The sequence below is a fragment of the Bubalus bubalis genome, chromosome 5 (genome assembly GCF_019923935.1).
Source record: "Bubalus bubalis isolate 160015118507 breed Murrah chromosome 5, NDDB_SH_1, whole genome shotgun sequence".
Lineage (NCBI taxonomy): Eukaryota > Metazoa > Chordata > Mammalia > Artiodactyla > Bovidae > Bubalus > Bubalus bubalis.
Window position 1 is genome coordinate 43,611,776 of NC_059161.1, and position 21,815 is coordinate 43,633,590.

The 21,815-nt window shown below is 38.3% G+C and overlaps 1 protein-coding gene across 9 annotated transcripts in view; it reads right to left on the bottom strand.

Annotated features, from left to right (window-relative positions):
* The window catches only part of C5H1orf112 (chromosome 5 C1orf112 homolog), a 50,624-nt gene that overhangs the window by 18,308 nt on the left and 10,501 nt on the right, over positions 1–21,815 (bottom strand). For 8 of the 9 annotated variants that reach the window (XM_044943039.1, XM_006073103.3, XM_025285966.2 and 5 more), the window contains 8 exons: positions 21,538–21,703; positions 18,602–18,686; positions 16,583–16,721; positions 10,919–10,999; positions 5,644–5,708; positions 2,592–2,740; positions 2,208–2,337; positions 938–1,124 (listed from right to left, as the gene is read on the bottom strand). In XM_044943039.1, coding sequence (XP_044798974.1) covers positions 938–1,124; positions 2,208–2,337; positions 2,592–2,740; positions 5,644–5,708; positions 10,919–10,999; positions 16,583–16,721; positions 18,602–18,686; positions 21,538–21,703 — 1,002 coding nt within the window. The remainder of the gene's footprint in view (positions 1–937; positions 1,125–2,207; positions 2,338–2,591; positions 2,741–5,643; positions 5,709–10,918; positions 11,000–16,582; positions 16,722–18,601; positions 18,687–21,537; positions 21,704–21,815) is intronic. The other variant, XM_044943041.1, reaches the window with a different exon arrangement.

Below are 21,815 nucleotides of genomic sequence, written 5' to 3' on the forward strand. Positions count from 1 at the left end.
AATAGCAAGGACATGGAAGCAACCTAAATGTCCATGAACAGATGAATGGACAAAGATGACAGGGATATAAATACATATGGATAAGATAATATGGGTCATTTGTAGAGACATGGATGGGCCTAGAGTCTGCCATACAGAGTGAAGTAAGTCAGAAAAAAAAAATCAAATATCATCACATATATGTGGAATCTAGAAAAACAGTAAGATGAATCTATTTGCAGGGCAGGAACAGAGATGCAGATGTACAGAACTACACTCAGGGAGGACAGTTGGGTGGAGGTGGTTGGATGAATAGGGAGACTGGGATTGGCGGATGTGCACTGCCATGCAAAACTGCAGTGGGAACCTGCTGTAGTGACGGGAACTCAGGTCAGTGCTCTGTGGTGACCTAGATGGGGAGGATGGGGTGGTGGCGGAGTTAATAGAGGGAGGGGATATATGCATACATATAGCTGATTCACTTCATTGTACAGCAGAAACTAACCAAATGTTGTAAAGCAAGTAGTAGTGCTCAGTCATGTTCAACTCTTTGCGATCCCATGGACAGTAGCCCACCAGGCTCCTCTGTCCACGGAATTTTCCAGGCAAGAATACTGGAGCAGGTTGCCATTTCTGTCTCCAGGGGATCTTCCTGACCCAGAGATTGAACCTGCATCTCTTGCATCTCCCGCACTGGCAGACAGATTCTTTACCACTGCACCACCCGGGAAGCCCGTAAACAACTAAGTGCTGTGCTGTGTTAAGTCACTTCAGTCATGTCCGATTCTATATGACCCTACGGACTACAGCCTGCCAGGTTTCTAAAGCAACAATACCCCAATGTAAATAAATACATACACATTTATTATCCCCACACTTTCTTCTATATCTGATTCACAGTTTCAGTGAAAAGAAAGCAAAAGTAATCTCAGCTTAGCCCTGCAAGTGACAAACGTACCAGTTCAGGGAACAGTGAGGGATGAAGGGAAGCAATAAATGTACACAGATGGATGCAGACATGCTGATACAAGGTGACAGCAACCTCGGCTTGCCCTTTACTCTTTACTCCCTGTAAATGAACAGGAAGAGAGAGTTCACCAGAACACTGCTCAAAACTGGAGAAAATGGCTTTGAGTAGAGACACCCTGCAGGGAAATTGAGAACATTGAACCCAACGTTATTAACATTTAACAATTAGTGGGTGTAATAACACTGGTATTTTAGCAAAGCCAAATGTCTCAAGATGTATATATCAGTAACAGTTTCCAGTATATGTGAATATGCATCCATGTATCCATAAAAATAAAATACAGTTAGAGAAATCCCTTAAAGGAGAATTTTCCTATACATCTTTTTATCATTTACCAAGTGATTAACAAAATACAGAACTATACAAAGTCTGAGACAAAATTCATCAAGGTATCTGAAACTTAAATAGGTATCATATATAAAATGAAAAATAGGCCCTATTATACAGACAGAGAAGGGTCATTTTAAGATTGAAATGGTTTAAGAATTCTTCATAGAGGATTTAAAAATAAATTAAAAATAAGCAAAATATAATAGGTAAAGATGACAAAGCCTGAGTAAAAGGCAGACAGGAATCACCAGTCTGACAGAAGCAAGGTATATGTGTAGAAAGAGAGACAGGATAAGGAGCAAAAATTAATGACGACAACAGCAGGTTTTAAATGCAAAGCTGAGGACATGGGACATTATGCTTCAGTTACTGAGCAGGAGAATTGCAAGCTCAAAAAGCTGGGGGTTAGGAAGACTAACCTGACAGTGGTACATAGGATGCCACTAAAGGAAAGGATAAAAAACTAGAACACAGCAACAGCCAGGGTGTAGGAACTAGAGCCTGATATTGGCAAGAAGAATGAATACAAGGGAGATTTCCCAGGGGATACCTTATAGTGTCTAAGCATTCTATTTATCAGAGCTCATCTTTAAGTGTTATCAACTACATCTCTACTACATTCAATGTTTATAACACTATTAGGCAATACCTTTTAAAAGAGTGAACAAAATTAAAATATTTTCAGCACCTGTCATAGATTTGTGTATTTTATATTTTCATTAAGTAGCAATGTGTATGAGGTCTACATAGTAACTATTAATTAGAATATGTGATACAACAAAGAATTTAATTTCGAGGTCACTGCAAACAACAGTGCATTCTAAACCATCGTAATGTGATGGGAGATAAACAAAACCATGTCTGTTACCTGGCTGTAGCCTCTGAGACTTGGCTCTCTGTGCACCACAGGGCCTGCACATCCTCAGGCCGAGAGGACAGCTCATCCATAACGACAATCAGCAGCAGACACTGGGGAAGCTGTAGTTCACACGGCAGCTCTTCACGTGGTAAAAACACATTAATTAAGTTATAGCAAACTGGTAAAAACATACTCTATTTTTATATAACTTTGATTGCTATATTAAAAAAATTATAATTGTTTTTTTAAAGTTAGAAATATACTCCAAGAAAAGCAAGTAGAAGAAACTTTAAAACTTAAAAAAAGGATGACTATGTAAGGGAAAATTACATGTGTCTAACACATTGTAATTAATAAGAGATGTTTTAACATTAAATGTATTTTGAAGCTTACCTAATTTACTGTCCAAAACCACATCCACAAAAGGCTGGAATGTGAGAAGCTGACTGATGAGTGGACTCAGTGTAACCAGGAAAGTACTGGCTATTTCCTCCTGCTGTGCTTTAGAAATCCCAGCAGCATACAGGCTTGGAGGAAACTTACTGGAAAGGAAGGGAAAAAACTCATTCACTTAATAGCTACCTTCTAATTTTGGCCAGAGGCTAAGTACTGCAAAATGATGGTCTTCTAGAAGTGAAAATATATTTAAAAATTAAGTAGCATGTGTTTTATAAAACAAAACTCAAAGTACTGAATTGATACCAAAACTGTTTGAAGAACCTCTGAATTACATGGCTATAATTCTACAAAACTAAAAGTTTATAATCTTAGAGAAAATCTTAGTATTATTTTGATGCATTTTAATATATTGCTGACAATGATATTCTCAAAAAAAGTTATAAAAATATGAACCAAATAACTAGTAAAATATATATATAAGAAAGATACTTCTGATAAATTCTGGATTAATTACTTCTATTGAAAGTTGTTTTCAAATAGGTAGAAGGATAAACTGACAATGAATTAATGCCTGGAAGCAAGAGCTTTACAAGAACAAACTATACTAACACTGAAGGAAGATTCAAAGACTTTCAGAGAAAATGTCTCAGTAACTGCAGTTTAAACTAAACTTCATCAAAACTTATGTGAAATGAGATACATAGTATATTTTGCAGTGTTAATTTTAACTATGGCAAACTTGACAGAAAATGCGAATACCCTGGGGATGACAGCATTTAAAAGGAAGTCCTTAAGATAAACACTTGATATTTGGAGAAGGAAATGGCACCCCACTCCAGTACTCTTGCCCAGAAAATCCCATGGATGGAGGAGCCTGGTAGGCTACAGTCCATGGGATTGCACAGAGTAGGACATGACTGAGCAACTTCACTTTCACTTTTATGTATTTTATTGAAGTACACTCAACTTATAATGTTTCAGGTACACAGCAGGTGATTCAGTTATACACATATATATACACATATATTATTTTTCAGGCTATTTTCCATTATAGGTTATTACAAGATATTGACTATAGTTCCCTGTGCTATACAGTAAAACTTTGTTGCTTGTTGCACATCCATTTTTTAATATTAGAAATCTAGCATTCTATTCATACTAAATCAAACAAGTGGAAACAAAATGTCATAAACTTTTTAGTTAGGCAAAACTTCATAAGTTTTCTAAAATATATATATTATACACACTATTTATATATATGTATTACAAAAGCTTTTTAACTACACTTGATAAAGGCTTGAATAAGAACATCAAAAAAGAAAAACGGAGACAGAGAAATTGGAAAATATAAACTAAACTAAATGGGAACATTAACTATGAAATAGAAAACCCTTTTCTATATCCTGCATATATACATATTTATTCTGAAGGTTATACGGACAGAACTTGCCTCTAGAACACTGACTAGATGAGGCATAAGAGAGCAGAGAAACATCCAAGATGACAGCAAGGTTTTTTGGCTTGGTCAATTTGCAAAACCAAGTTACTACTTAAATTGAAATGAGGAAGCCTGGTGGGGGGGGGTGAGGAGGGTCAGAAGACAGGGGTTGGAATCAGTCCTAATTGATGGTTAGACATTAAAGGGAAGAGATATACATTTAAAGTCTTGAGACTAAATGACTACAGAGAAGAGAGAAGAGCCTGAAGACTCAGTGCTGGGGCACATCCAACTTGAAGTAGCTGGAGAGACGAGGAGGAACCTGCTGAGAAGGGAGGTGGCATGGAAGCCGACAGAATAGAGTCTAAACGATAGGGTTATGCACTGCTGAGAGATTACATAAGACGAAGCCTAAAATTGTCCATTAGACATAGCAACGTGGAGGTCACTGATGACCTTAACAAGAGCTGTTCTGGTGAAGTGTTAGAATGGAAAATCTGACTGGCATAGCTTCAAAAAAGACAGTGGTATAGACAACTGTTTTTAGGAGTCTTATTGTAACAAATGTAGAATAAGGGGAAGGTGCTTATTCGCAGGAGGATGCAGAGCTGAGACTGCTTTATGTTATTCTTAAGATGGGAGGAACAGCATGCTGTATACTCATGAGAATGATCCAGAAGGCAGGGAGGACTGATGATCTAAGAAGGAAAAGGAACAACTGTGATAGTGAGGTCCCTGAGCATGTGAGAGGGTGAAATCCAATGCAGAAATAGTGGCTGGCCTCAGATAGGCACACAGTCAGTTCATTCTTGGGAACAAGGAAATATGTGGGCCGAGATCCAGGCAGAATAATAGATGTGTCAGAAGAAGAATGTGGAAGTTCTCTTTATATTGCTTCCATCTTTCTAAGTAACACAGAGGGAGGACACTGACAACCAGAACTGGGGAGGTGGTACTGGACATTTAAGATGTTTGAAGAAGAAGAGATATGAAAAGCTGTCTAGGAGACTAAATGGATTAAGGAAATACAAGAGGATTGCTGATGAATTAGCTGAGAGTCCTTTAGTATCAAATCAAGGGTTCTTCTGAGGTTACCATCAATTTTAGATGTCATTCAGCCCTTATCTAAATTATGATGCACTTTCTGTAACTCATCGTTTTTTTCTAAGATGGAGTCAAGTACTACTTGACTTAAATCTCATAGAAGTAAAATAAAAATTAAGATAAAAAACAGTATGCTGATACAAAATATATACATGTAAACATAACCTCTTTTTTTGCGTCTGGTATTTATTATCAGACCAATTATTCATCACTTGGGTATAAAATACTAGTTAGAATATAAACATAAATAAAACTCATATGGAATCTATTCTTGAAAAGCTTCCATCTCCATTAATTACTTTTCAGCAAGCATATAAAAATATACTAAAACATTATGAAAAATTACTGATACTTGCTTTTTTTTTTAATTGAAGGCTAATTACTTTACAATATTGTAGTGGTTTTTGCCATACATTGATACTTGATTTCTAAATGACACACTACAGGGCTGCATGGCTCAAATGGCTCTATTACATGTTAATGGTCGTATAGCATTCTTCTTACCTGTATATCTGAAGATAAAGCTGGTGCAACGTACAGCAACAATCAGAGAGGAAAGGAAGAAACTCCTAAAAATAAAGCAACTCTCCTCACTTCCTTGTACACAATATGCTTTGCTAATATATATATTTTTTCATCAAAAGCATGCAAAATAAAATCCAACATGTGCTACATAGCAAAAACAAATTTTCTTGCATGAAAATAAAAAGGAGAATGAGCTAAGCACCTAAAATTCTTTACTGTTAACAATCAACACAACCACAGTTAGTAGCTATCATTTAATGAACATGTCCAAGTGCTCAGTAGATATGTAATGACTTTACAAACATTACTTTAGTTCTCTAAGACAGTGAAGAATCTGCCTGCAATAAAGGAGACCCAAATTCAATTCCTGGGTTGGGAAGATCCCCTAGAAAAGGGAATGGCTACCCACTCCAGTATTTTTGCATGGAGAATTCCATGGACAGAGGAGCCTGGTGGGCTACAACCCCTGGGGCACAAACTGTCAGACATGACTGACCAACTAACCCTTTGGGGGTTCTCTGGTGGCACAGACAATAAAGAATCTGCCTACAATGTAGGAGACCTGGGTTCAATCCCTGGGTCAGGAAGATCCCCTGGAGAAGAAAATGGCAACCCGCTCCAGTACTCTTGCCTGGGAAATTCCATGGATAGAGGTGCCTGGTGGGTTACAGCCCATGGGGTCACAAAGAGTCAGACACAACTGAGGGACTTTCACTTTTCAAAAAATATAATGACATATTCTTTTGAATTGTGGTGTTGGAGAAGACTCTTGAGAGTCCCTTGGACTGCAAGGAGATCCAACCAGTCCATTCTAAAGGAGATCAGCCCTGGCTGTTCTTTGGAAGGAATGATGCTAAAGCTGAAACTCCAATACTTTGGCCACCTCATGCAAAGAGTTGACTCATTGGAAAAGACTCTGATGCTGGGAGGGATTGGGGGCAGGAGGAGAAGGGGACGACAGAGGATGAGATGGCTGGATGGCATCACCGACTCGATGGACGTGAGTTTGAGTGAGCTCCGGGAAATGGTGATGGACAGGGAGGCCTGGGGTGCTGCAATTCATGGGGTCACAAAGAGTCGGACACGAGTGACTGGACTGAACTGAATGACATATTATTGTCCCGATTTTATAGACTAGAAAGGCTGAAGCTAACGTATCAAATAAACTGAGTCACATGGCAAAAAAAGAGTAAGGTTGGGATTCAAGTACAGCTCTGACAGCTTTATCCATTATGACTATGCTATATCTTAGAATGTCAAAGAAATAATTTTAATTGTTATCATAGGATATAGAAAACAAACTGATAATTATTTTAAAAATTCCCCTGTAAGAAAAGAACTAATTTTAAAAGGGTATGTTGTTGTTGTTCAGTTCCCAAGTCATGTCCAACTGTTTGTGACCCCATCAACTGCAGCACACCAGGCTTCCCTGTCCCACACCACTTCCCAGAGTTTACTGAAGATCATGTCCATTGGATTGGTGATGCCACCAATCTCATCCTCTGTTGCCCTCTTCTCCTTCTGCCTTTAATCCTTCCCAGCATCAATGTATTTTCCAATGAGTCAGCTGTTTGCATCAGGTGGCCAAAGTATTGGAGCCTCAGCGTGAAGCTACATCAGTACTTCCAGTGAATATTCAGGGTTGATTTCCTTTAAGTTTGGTCTCTTGCTTTCCAAGGAACTCTCAAGAATCTTCTCCAGCGTCACAATTTGAAAGCGTCAATTCTTCGGCATTCTGCCTTCTTTATTGTCCTGCTCTCACATCTGTACATGACTACTAGAAAGACCATCAGTTCAGTTCTGCTGCTCAGTCGTGTCCGACTCTTTGCGACCCCACAGACTGCAGCACACCAGGCCTCCCTGTCCATCACCAACTCCTGGAGTTTACCCAAACTCATGTTCATTGAGTCGGTGATGCCATCCAACCATATCATCCTCCCCTTCTCCCACCTTCAATCTTTCCCACCATCAGGGTCTTTTCAAATGAGTCAGTTCTTCACATCAGGTGGCCAAAGAATTGGAGTTTCAGTTTCAACATCATTCCTTCAATGAACACTCAGGACTGATTTCCTTTAGGATGGACTGGTTGGATCTCCTTGCAGTCCAAGGGACTCTCAAGAGTCTTCTCCAACACCACAGTTCAAAAGCATCAATTCTTGGGCACTCAGCTTTCTTTAGAGTCCAACTCTCACATCCATACGTGACTACTGGAAAAACCACAGCCTTGACTAGACGGACCTTTGTTGGCAAAGTAACTGGGTGTTGTTTTTGGTTTGGCTCCATCTCTTTGGAAAGACCATAGGTTTGACTATACGGACCTTTGTCAGCAAAATGTTATCTTTGCTTTTAACACACTGTGTAGGTTTGTCATAGCTTTTCTGCCAAGAAGCCATCGTCTTCTAATTTCATGCCTGCAGTCACCATCCACAGTGATTTTAGAGCCCAAGAAGAGGAAATACGTCACTGCTTCCACCTTTTCCCCTTCTATTTGCCATGAAGTGATGGGGCCAGATGACATGATCTTAGTTTTTTTAATATTTAGTTTTAAGCTGGCTTTTTCATTCTCCTCCTTCACTGGCATCAAGAGGCTCTTTAGTTCCTCTTTGCTTTCTGCCATTAGAATGGTACCATCTGCAAAGCTGAGGTTGTTGCTATCTCTCCCAGCAAGCTTGATTCCAGCTTGTAACTCATCCCACCCAGCATTTCACATGATGTGCTCTGCACATAAGTTAGACAAACAGGGTGACAATAAACAGCACTGTCGTACTCCTTTCTCAATACTGAACCAGTCAGTTGTTCCATACAAGGTTCTAACTGTTGCTTTTTGACCCACAAAAAGGTTTCTCAGGAGACAGGTAAAATGGTCTGGTATTCCCATCTCTTTAAGAGTTTTCTAGTTTGTTATGATCCACAGTCAAAGACTTTAATGTAGTCAATGAAACAGAGGTAGATGTTTCTCTGGAATTCCCTTGCTTTCTCTATGACTCAGCGAATGTTGGCAATTTGATCTCTGGTTCCTCTGCCTTTTCTAAACCCAGCCTGAACATCTGGAAGTTCTCGGTTCACATAACATCGAAGCCTAACTTGGAGGATTTTGAGCATAACCTTATTAGCATGGGAGATGAGTGCAATTGTCCAGTGGTTTGAACATTCTTTACTTCTGCCCTTCTTGGGAACTGAGATGAGAACTGACCTTTTCCAGTCCTGTGGCCACTGCTGGGTTTTTCAAATCTGCTGACATACTGAGTGCAGCACTTTAATAGCATCATCTTTTAGGATTTTAAATAGCTCTGCTGGAATTCCATCTTTCTACTAGCTTTAATGGCAGCAGTGCTTCCTAAGGCCCACTTGACTTCACGCTCCAGAATGTCTGGCTCTGAGTAAGAGACTACACTGTCATGGTTATCCAGGTCATTAAGGTCTTTTCTGTACAGTTCTACTGTGTATTCTTTCAGTCTCTTCTTGATCTCTTCTGCTTCTAATAGGTCTTTACCGTTTCCATCCTTTATTGTGCCCATCTTTGGACAACATGTTCCTTTGATATTTCCAATTTTCTTGAAGAGATCTCTAGTCTTACCCTTTCTGCTGTTTTCCTCTACTTCTTTGCACTGTCCATTGAAGAAGTCCTTCAGGTCTCCCCTTGCTATTTTCCAGAATTCTACAGTTAGATGGGTGTACCTTTCCCTTTCACCTTTGCTTTTTGCTTCTCTTCTTTCCTCAGCTATTTGTAAAGCATCCTTAGACAAACATATTGCCTTCTTGCATTGTTTTTTCTTTGGGATGGTTTTGTTCACTGCCTCCTGTATAATATTACAGACTTCTGTCCATAGTTCTTCAGGCACTCTTTTTACTAGATCTGATCCCCTGAATCTATTTGTCACCTCCACTGTATATTCATAGGGGATTTGATTTAAGTCATACCTGACTGGCCCAGTGGTTTCCCCCACTTTCTTTAGTTTAGGCCTGAATTTTGCTATGAGGAGCTGGTGATCTGAGCCACAGGCAGCTCCAGGTCTTGTTTTTGCTGACTGTATACAGCTTCTCCATCTTTGGCTACAAAGAACGTTATCAATCGGATTTCAGTATTGGTCATTTGGTGATGTCCGTGTGTAAAGTTGCCTCTTGTGCTGTTGAAAAAGAGTGTTTGCTATGACCAGTGCATTCTCTTGGCATAATTCTGTTAGCCTTTGCCCTGCTTCATTTGCACTCCAAGGCCAAACTTGCCTGTTACCCCAAGTATCTCTTAACTTTCTACTTTAGCATTCCAATCCCTTACAATGAAGAGGACATCTTTTTTTTGGTGTTAGTTCTACGACGTCTTCTAGGTCTTCATAGAACTGATCAACTTTTAGCTTCTTCAGTATAATTAGGCACATTTTACCTCCTACATATCAGCAAATATCAGATGGGTAACTACCCAAAAGTACTACTGGAGCCAGGACCTACCTAACATGTACCCCTGCCACTAAAATACATACCCTGCAAACTGCAGGGAACCCAGTGTCAGAGCAATCAGTTACGGTAAGTGGTTGTGGCCCAGAGGACAAACTCAGCACACTAACCAGGATGGCAAGTGTGTCAGAAGTCAGTGTATCTGTCATGGAATTTTGACTAATAAATAGTCACTGAAGATCCTTCTCTTTTTGTCAAAAAAGGAGGAAGACAAGGGTAAAAACAAACTCAACATGAACAATAGTTTTTTAATTACTAACATTCATTATTAATGCTATTTCTTTCACTGGCTGCTGTTAAGTATCCCCTGCTCTTCTCTCTAAATAATCTTCCTTGACAACTTACCTATTCTGTTCATATATCTTCAACTATCACTATGCTACCCTGACAACTCCAAAATACACAGGTCTTAAAATTATTATACAGCTTGAACATTTAAACTTTAATATTTAAACTTTAACATTTAAACTTTAACAACCTACTTTAGAAATAATTTATCAACAGTAAAGATAAACTGAATTATCTTTAAAAAAAAAACTGATCTGTGCCTCTAGAAATAATTTTGTTTACACTTACAAAATAAATTTTTCAGAAAATTGAATAAAACAATATGATGGTAGCAACCTAAACGATATAACAGATGCTCAATATTTAAGAAACAATATTAAACCAAAAACCCTACAAAATATACTCTTGACAAAATAACTTCAAGAGATTGTTTCTGGCAGGAATTAAAAAACAGGATAACTTACAATGTATTGTAGATTTCACATTCATGCATTATAAAAAAAATAAGCTTTACCTTAGTATAGTGCAAAAGGGAGTTGGCAAAGAAACGACACAATTTGAGTGTTTTCTGAAATAATCTGTAGTCTGCATTATCCTGTTTCAAAAAAAGAAAATAAGAAAGCATAATAAATATGAAAAGAACATGAAATTAGCTAAAACTGTATGAGACAGGATTTTCTAAAAATCTCTCTTAATAAACACAGAGTAGAAACATTTTCCATGAGAAAATAATTGTTCTCTGAATTATTGTTAGAAGCAATACAAAACACATCCAATGATTATAGAGGTATTTCAAAAAATTAGTCTGTATTACTGAAAATAATCTAACACAGCAAAAGAGGTGATATTTGATTGATCTGACAGTGAAACAAACTTTAATATCGTAACTGTCCCTTGCTATATGGGGATCAGTAAATGGTCAAAAGAAAAAGGTCTCTGTTGTTGTTCAGTCACTAAGTCATGTCTGACTTTTTGTGACTCCATGGACTGCAAGAAAAAGATCTTACAAAACCATAAAAGAATGAACTATAAAAGAAAATAGATAGAAGACATGAGAAGGCAGGTTGTAGAAAATAAACTACAAAATTTCCAATAAAGTAATACCGAAAACCTCCAAATTACAACCTAATTACATATCTTTTGAAGCTGGAGGACAGGTGACTATTTGATTAGCAGAGATTTAAAAGACTGATAATATTCCAGTGTTGATATGGAAGTGTAGTAATAAGCATTTTAACATTTATGGGAGCATAAAATAACACCCTCTTTGCATTACTATTATTATTATTAAAAGCTTAAGCATTAAAACTCCTTGACCCAGTAGCAATTCCACTTCCGGAAATATATTCTATTGAAATACCAGTGTAGGTATGCAATGTATCCTTTCTTATGTCGTGAAAATTGAAATGAACCATTCTCCATTAACTGGAGAATGGTTAAATAAAGCCAAGGTATATACATAAACGGTAGTGGCATAAAGCTATTAAAAGGAATTGGGTAGATATACCCTGAGGGATACAGAAAGCCTCAAGATAGATTCAGTAAAAAATCAAGCTGCAAAACAATTTGTATAATCCTATTATTATTTTTAAATGTGTGCTATGTGTTTAATGTTTCAAAATATTGAGCCATTCTTCCTTTCTTTAAAGTACTGATAAAAGAAAAATACTGATAAAGTCTAAACGTAGTGAGCAATAAATCCAACTATAGGCAACAGATTTTAAAATGAGTTTTTCTGAATGTAACTTTCTATAAGCATTACATTAGTAAAAATAGGAATTATAGTACAAATTTATATCTAAGAGCCTTACAAATAAATTTTCCCTGTCTAAATTACTGGTGACGAAAAAGCTTGTTACAAAGTCTATATATAATAGTTCATTTTGAAAACATGTTCAAGACTTAAGAGAGAAAACATCCATTAAAGGAGCTGTCATGGGTTGAACTGTGTCTCCTAAAAAGACAGGTTGAAGTCCTAATGCCCAAAACCCCAGGGTGTGACTTTATTTGGAAGTAGGGACATTACAGATGTAATCAGTTAAGATGAGGTCATACTGGAGTAGGATGTACATTTAATCTAACATGACTGGTGTCCTTATTATGAAGATAATGTGAAGAGACAAGGAGAGAATACCTTGTGATGATGGCAGCAGAGACTGAAGCTGTACAGATACAAATCCAGGAATGCCAGTGACGCCAGAAACTAAGCGAGAGGATGCAGCGGACTCTCCCACAGAGTCTACAAGTGAACAACGTCCTGCTTGTTCAGAGATCTATCCTTTAGAACTGCGAGTGAATAAATCTGCCACCTGATTTGCAGTCATTTGTGATCATTTGTTATATAGCAGCCTCAACTACATAATTCAGAAACTCATACATCTATATGCTTCCATAAACAGCATATTATCTATGAAATCTAGTGGTTTCCTTCTGATGTTTTTAAAAACAAGGTGAAAAAACTGCTTGGAAGAGTTTAATGAAACAGTTTGATTCCTCGATAAATATCAATAGCAAACAGCAGAGGGCATTGCTATTTAAAATTTAGACTTAAGAATGGAGAAACTATAGAGATTTTTTCAAAGCTCCATTTCAGGCAATGGACAGCAGTAAATAGTGCTAGTTACTCTTATGAATCCCAAATAAATAAAAACAAGTAAGGAAAAACATGAAAACCTACTTGGACAGTTAGGAAAGTTTACAATTCTCTGATTTTCATATACAAGGAGTTTATATGCACTGAACTTATATACCTTATGTACAAACAGCCATCCTGATCAGGTACCCTCAGGACTTCTCTTTCCTCTTCCACTATAGACTATACGGTGGCTTCAGCTTTCTCCATCTCACTCCTCTCCAAGGAATCTGTCTAATCTTACTCTCTGAATAAATACTAACTGGGGGATCTGTGGAGTCAAGATAAGCAAGATAGAAACTGGGAAAAGAGGAGGCTGCAGTGGAGGATATAAATGTACAGGATAAAGGAGGAGAAGGGAGCATCCTTTCTGCCACTGACACAGGATAGTTAAGCAAATACCTTCTCCTTTCAGCAAGGTTCAGGGGAATCAGAAAGGGTAGATGAAGGAAGTGGGGACAGAAAAGGAAAAAAGGGATGGGAGGGGAGGATAGATAAAAAGAAGAGAAGCAAGAAGGAAAGGGTTTGCCTCTTCCTAAAGCTACTCCTTACTCCCTCTTACCAATTCCAGAAGCCCTTTTCAAACTTCCCACCCTCCTCTAGATCTCTCTTTCCAGATCATCCCTGCCCTAGAAGTTGTGACCAGTTTTAGGAACTGAATGAATCCTCACATACCCACCCCCACAGTTGCTGGGCAAAGAGCAACAGACAAAGGAATTTCCTGTATCCATTCACAGGTCTACGACAGGAAGAGATGTTATTGTTATCCTATGGAAAAATATTTAACTCATTTACCATTGAAAATTTAACTTCTATGCAGAGTACACCATGTGAAATGCCAGGCTGGATGAATCACAAGTTGGAGTCAAGATTGCCAGGAAAGATATCAACCTCAGCACTCTAATGGCAGAAGGCAAAGAGGAACTAAAGAGCCTCTTGATGAAAGTGAAAAAGGAAAGTGAAAAAGCAGGCTTAAAACTCAACATTCAAAAAACTAAGATCATGGCATCTAGTCCCATCAGTTCAATCGCTCAGTCATGTCCAACTCTTTGCGACCCCATGAACTGCAGCATACCAGGCCTCCCTGTCCATCACCAACTCCCAGAGTTTACCCAAACTCATGTCCATTGAGTCAGTGATGCCATCCAACCATCTCATCCTCTGTCGTCCCGTTTTCCTCCTGCCCTCAATCTTTCCCACCATCAGGGTCTTTTCAAAGTCAGCTCTTTGCATCAGGTGGCCAAAGTATTGGAGTTTCAGTTTCAACATCAGTCCTTCCAGTGAACACCCAAGACTAATCTCCTTTAGGATGGACTGGTTAGATCTCCTTGCAGTCCAAGGGACTCTCAAGAGTCTTCTCCAACACCACAGTTCAAAAGCATCAATTCTTTGGCACTCAGCTTTCTTTATAGTCCAACTCTCATGTCCATACATGACTATTGGAAAAACCATAGCCTTGACTGGACAGACCTTTGTTGACAAAGTAATGTCTCTGCTTTTCAATATGCTGTCTAGGTTGGTCATAACTTTCCTTCCAAGGAGTAAGCATCTTTTAATTTCATGGCTGCAATCACCATCTGCAGTGATTTTGGAGCCCAAGAAAATAAAGTCTGACACTGTTTCTCCATCTATTTGCCATGAAGTGATGGGACCGGATGCCATGATCTTAGTTTTCTGAATGTTGAGCCTTTAGACAACTTTTTTCACTCTCCTCTTTCACCTTCATCAAAAGGCTCTTTAGTTCTTCTTCACTTTCTGCCATAAGGGTGGTGTCATTTGCATATCTGAGGTTATTGATATATCTCCCAGTAATCTTGATTCCAGTTTGTGCTTCTTCCAGCCCAGCGTTTCTCATGATGTATTTTGCATATAAGTTAAATAAGCAGGGTGACAATATACAGGCTTGACGTACTCCTTTCCCAATTTGGAACTAGTCAGTTGTTCCACGTCCAGTTCTAACTGTTGCTTCCTGACCTGCATATAGGCTTCTCAAGAGGCAGGTCAGGTGGTCTGGTATTCCCATCTCTTGAAGAATTTTCCACAGTTTATTGTGATCCACACAGTCAAAGGGTTGGCATAGTCAATAGAGCAGAAATAGATGTTTTTCTGGAACTCTCTTGCTTTTCCGATGATCCAGAAGATGTTGGCAATTTGATCTCTGGTTTCTCTATCTTTTCTAAAACCAGCTTGAACATCTGGAAGTTCACGGTTCACGTATTGCTGAAGCCTGGCTAGTCCCATCACTTCATGGCAAATAGGGAAACAGTGATAGATTTTATTTTATTTTATTGTGTTCCTAAATCACTGTGGACAGTGACTGCAGCCATGAAACTAAAAGATGTTTGCTCTCTGGAAGGAAAGCTATGACAAACCTAGACAGTGTATCAAAAAACAAAGACATCACTTTGCTGACAAAGGTCCATATGGTCAAAGCTATGGTTTCTCCTGTAGTTATGTATGGATGTGAGAGTTGGACCATAAAGAAGCCTGAGGACTGAAGAAGTGATGCTTTTGAACTGTGGTGTTGGAGAAGGCTCCTGAAAGTCCATTGGACAACAAGGAGATAAAACTAGTCAACCCTAAAGGAAATCAACCCTGAATATTCATTGGAAGGACTGATGCTGAAGCTCCAATACTTTGGCCACATGATGCACAGAGTCACTTCACTGATACTGGGAAAGACCCTGATACTGGGAAAGATTAAGGGCAGGAGGAAAAGAGGACGACAGAGGATGAGATGGTTGGATGGCATCACCAACTCAGTGGACATGAAGCTGAGCAAACTCCAGGAGACAGTGAAGGACGGGGAGCCTGGCGTGCTACAGTCCATGGTGTCACAAAACGTTGGATACGACTTAGCAACTTAAAAACAACACCACACTGAAATTATTAGTTATAACTGTTAAGTCATGAGTACAGTTAGTCCTATAATTTAGGACTATTATGAGTTAAACTTTAAAGAGCTAGTCTGAGAACAGACTATGTATAATAGTTATAGAAAAATAAACTGTAATTCCCAATAAGCATATTACAAATTTTTAGAAAACAATGTTTTACAAAACTGATGCCAATTCAACACTATAATTTTTTGAAATCAATATAAATATATATAAGTATAAACCAAGTTTAGAAGACTGACAGATACACACACTTTCACACATCTGTATACTGTTTCTCTACAAGTTACAATGGATTGGTGAAGAAAAGGTTCACTGTGGCTATTTCAAGACAACCTTAAATAAAAATAGCAATAAGGAATTAGACTTCTGTGTAAGAGTAGAAAAGACTGAAAGGATTCTGAGGAGAATGCCTTGACCAACCAGTGAGTATTTAAAAAGGCAGGGACAGACTGACTGTAGAGAGAATGAAAGTAGAGGAGTTACAGGAGTCTAATGTAACATTCTGGGTGAAAAGTAATATTGGGCTACAAATAATCTCACAGGTTGAAAAGAAAAACAAAACAAATTAAAACCCATTTTGGTAAACAGATCCATAGATTTAGTAATAACTGTCAAAGGAGAAGGAGCTGTCAGCCCATATTTTTACCTGTGCATCTGACTGTATCATCTGCTCAGCTAACTGTAAACAAGAATGGAAGGAGAAAAGAATGTCTTCACACAAGCTAGTAATTATATCTTTGTGTTTCAGCTGACTCTTTATAACCGACTGGTGCTTAAGGCTCTGCCTAAATGAAGAAAAAGAAAATATAATCACCACAAGTAACACATCAAGTAACTTAGGACCATAAAAATATGATTTGATAGAACATATAAAAAATCAAAATGCATCATTTATAATAGACATGGCATAATTAAGACGTGCTGACTTTACCTCTGAAGTTGTCATATTAGTTTAAGTTGCTAATTTTTAATTTCTCCTTATAAAATATTAATTGAACTCTTACTAGACACTGGAGTCTGTGAGGGCCTGGAGATAGAGGAGTGAATGAAAAGACACAATCTCTGCCCTGTCTGTATGGAATTTCTGGTCCAACACAAGAGAGAAGATTAAATAATGTAAGAATAATTGATTGATAGCAGCTGTGACAATGCTAAGGTGAAGTTCAGGGTGCTACAACACAGACATCTACTCTAACTTGGATGGATTTTAAACAGTAGAGTGATATGATTTGACTGACATTTTTAGAAGCAGATCAGTCTGAATACAGAATAGAAAATGAATCAGAAGTGGGCAAGAGTAGACGATATTTGATGGTGATGGCGTGTGTGCTCAGTTGCTCAATCGTGTCTGACTCTTTGCGACTCTATGGCCTGTAGCCCACCAGCCTCCTCTATCTGTGGGATTCTCCAGGCAAGAATACTTGGGTGGGTTGCCATTTCCTTCTCCAGGGGATCTTCCTAGACCAGGGATCAAACCTGCCTCTCCTGCATTAGCAGGCAGATTCTTTACTACTGTACCACCTGGGAAGCCCTGATGGTGACGGTAGTATGACTAACTCACTGAGTACTTCACTAGCCTTGTAGAGTTCCAAGCACTTCAAACTGATAAACTCAATTAATCCTCACTATACCCCCATAAAGAAGGTACTTTTGTTATAACTTCCATTTTCAGATGAGCAAACTAAGGCTCAGAGAAGTTAACTAACTTGCCTAGGACTTCCAGAGGATAAATGATTTCAGAAAGGATTCAAGTATATGCAGCATGGCTGTGAGTTGACACTTTTAACCACTGCACTATTTATTACTTGTTGGCAATGTAATAACCTGGTGCAAGAAAAGCACCCAAGAGCTGAAAGTATTACACTGATCTTTAATGTTTTATGCATATGTATAAAGTAGAGGTTCTTAACCATTTTTATATCTCAACTATACTCCCTCCACCCTCAAGAATCTGATGAATGCTATGGACACTAGCAACCTCACACAATGTTCTAGTTAAAATTATAAATGGAATTAAACTTAAACAACTCAAAAGCATGTAATGAGGGGATTGTATTCAGCTCTAATTATAATTATTTACTTATCTAAGCCTGGAAAAAGGATAGTTGATAGTTAAACACTAGCAGCAGTAGGCTCAGAGAAGGCAATGGCACCCCACTCCAGTGCTCTTGCCTGGAAAATCCCACGGACGGAGGAGCCTGGTAGGCTGAAGTCCATGGGGCTGCTGAAGGTCGGACACGACTGAGCAACTTCACTTTCACTTTTCACTTTCATGCATTAGAGAAGGAAATGGCAGCCCACTCCAGTGTTCTTACCTGGAGAATCCCAGGGACGGGGGAGCCTGGTGGGCTGCAGTCTGTGGGGACACGACTGAAGTGATTTAGCAGCAGCAGCAGGCAAGTGGTTGAGACACATGCCCTATTATTTCAGATGTACTAGCTAACTGAGTAGAACTTTTTTTTAATTTTAGAGATGGCAGGATAAAGAAGTAAGATTTAGTTTGGAAGTTACATGTACAATATCCGGATTATCAGAGAGCAGTGTCAATAAATATTACACAAACCCATACAAAATGTTTTAAACGCAATCTAAGAAAATTACAAATAATTAAGACTTTGGATATAGAAAATGTACTACAAAAAGTAAAAACAAACCAAAAACTTACTTAATTATAAATTTCCAAGTATTGGCATGAAATGCATGGTCCATACTGGAAATAACAGAGCAGATATCCAACAATGAATGAATAACTACAAGGAAAGAGAACAGAACTCTTAGGACATTGAAATATTATATGGAGTGAGTTTAAAAATATCTAATGAATGATCTTAACATTTGTTAAAATAAGTAATATAGTTTTAAAAAATTACATCAAAATAATCAGTGTCACACTTTTGATTTAGTTTTTATAAAATATGGAAAATTAAGTTTGATGCTTATAGCTACTCTATGATCTAAATGAAAAATGTTCAGTGGAATAAAATTTGTGCCCTATTATAACTGAAATATTCTGCAGATATTCTAATAAAAAATGATATATTCCTAAGGAAAGAAAACCTAACAAAGAAGAATCAAAACAAATTTGTACAGTACTTATTAAGGTTTCTACTCTGCCTGTAGTAGATAATTTGTAAAAGTAAGCACAATAAACCCCTTTTCTGTGTCCATGAGATTGGGCAGTTTCCATCCACAGACCCCAGGCATGGCCATATAACTTACTTTGGTCAATAGGACAAAAATAAACGTAAGGCAAGCAAAGACTTTAAAGTGCCTGACTACTGGGGCCTGCCCTCTCTTGCTGCTCTGACAACCCCTGAAGCTATCAGCAGGTAGCTGATCCCAGGCTAACCTGCTGGATGATGGGGTACACATGGCTGACTCAGCACATTATTCCTCCCTCTGCTCACAACCACTCATGAGTAAGGTCAATGGCCACAAACACCCAGGTGAGCCAGTTACACCCTGTGAAGCAGAGAAATCTTGTCCCACCCCTCAGCCCAGCCTAAAAATACTAACTCAGAACTGTGAATAAATGAAACAGTAATTGCTTTATTTTTCTTCTCATTTTTTTTGGGCTGTGCCACTCAGCCTGCAGGATTTTTAGTCCCTCACCAGGAACTGAACACAGGCCCCGGCAATGAGAGCCCCAAGTCCTAACCACTGGACCCTCAAGGAACTCCCTAGTAGTTGCTTCAATATAATAGATTTTGGGGTGGTTTTTACAGAGCAAAAGGTACCTTATAATACTGTACAAAACCAACTTACTCTCCTTATGCTGAAGTTATGAATGCAAACTTTGCCCTTATGGAGTATTGTTTCTTAAACTCTGGGTCATGATGCATTTGGCAAGTGATGAAATTAATGAAGGAGCAATCAGCACTTTTTAAAAATGAAATAGACTATAATAGAGTACATTATTTCACATACAATAAATAAATGTAGTATATACATACACATGCACAAACATACACATACATATGTATTTATGTGTTTCAGGAAGGAATGAAAAGTTTCTTACTACGAATTTATGGCTTAAAAATTCTGAAAGCTACTGCTTTAGAAGGTACAAGGTTGCACAGCTTTCTTTGCTAATCATTGTGCAGAAACAACCTACTTTGAACATTGACTAAATATATCAGTTCAGTTCAGTTGCTGTCGTCTCTGACTCTTTGCGACCCCATGGACTGCAGCACAGTCCATCACCAACTCCTGGAGCTTACTCAAATTCATGTCCATTGAGTCGGTGATGCCATCCAACCATCTCATCCTCTGTCATCCCCTTCTCCTCCCGCCTTCAATCTTTCCCAGCATCAGGGTCTTTTCAAATGAGTCAGCTCTTCGTATCAGGTGGCCAGCATATTGGAGTTTCAGCTTCAGCATCAGTCCTTCCAATGAATATTCAGGACTGATTTCCTTTAGGATGGACTGCTTAGATCTCCTTGAAGTCCAAGAGACTCTAGAGAGTCTTATCCAACACCACAGTTCAAAAGCATCAATTCTTTGGTGCTCAGCTTTCTTTATAGTCCAACTCTCACATCCATACATGACTACTGGAAAAACCATAGCTTTCAGTAGACGGCCCTTTGTTGGGAAAGTAATGTCTCTGCTTTTTAATATGCTGTCTAGGTTAATCATAGCTTTCCTTCCAAGGAGTAAGCGTCTTTTAATTTCATGGCTGCAATCACCTTCTGCAGTGATTTTGGAGCCCAAGAAAATAAAGTCTCTCACTGTTTCCATTTTTTCCCCATCTATTTCCCATGAAGTGATGGGACCAGATGCCATGATCTTAGTTTTCTGAATGTTGAGCTTTAAGCCATCTTTTTCAATCTCCTTTTTCACTTTCATCAAGAGGCTCTTTAGTTCTTCGTCACTGTCTGCAATAAGGGTGGTGTCATCTGCATGTCTGAGGTTACTGATATTTCTCCCAGCAATCTTGATTCCGGCTTGTGCTTCATCCATCCCAGCATTTCACATCATGTACTCTGCATATAAGTTAAATAAGCAGGGTGACAATATACAGCCTTGACGTACTCCTTTTCCTATTTGGAATGAGTCTATTGTTCCATGTCCATTTCTAACTGTTGCTTCTTAACCTGCATACAGATTTCTCAGGAGGCAGGTGAGGTTGTCTGGTATTCCCATCTCTTGAAGAATTTTCCACAGTTTGTTGTGATCCACACAGTCAAAGGCTTTGGTATAGTCAATAAAGCAGCGGACATCACCAGATGGTCAATATCAAAATCAGACTGATTATATTCTTTGCAACCAAAGATGGAGAACCTCTATACAGTCAGCAAAAACAAGACCAGGAGCTGACTGTGGCTCAGATCATGAACTCCTTATTGCCAAATTCAGACTTAAATTGAAGAAAAAGTAGGGAAAATCACCAAATACATAAATCTGTTAATGCATCAAATATCAACATTACAAAATCTAAAAATTGAAAAGATTAAAAGTTTATTGGGTAGGATTTAAATTTTTTTATAAATTTAATATCATTAATCGTTAATTAGAAACAATGATTGGGTTCAATAATTTAGTTGATGCATGGTTTATAGTCAATATACATCACATACCAAGTAGTAAGTTTTCCTCACTCACCTACTACCATATTCAAAATATCATCATGCTCATCTATTAAAGGGTTCATGCACACCATATCCAGCAGTTCCATGAGCTGCTTCTGAAGAGAATAGGCTTCCTTAAAAAGAGCCTGCAGAAGGTCTGCGACTAGATGTAGACGCCCAGAATAGACAGATTCACTATTCTGATCACAAAAAAATAACAATGAGAGGAAAAAAGCAAATCAGAGAATGCTCAGGAGCCAAATTTATTTTAACTCATTCTATCAGAGCTTATAAATTTAATATTTTTACTGA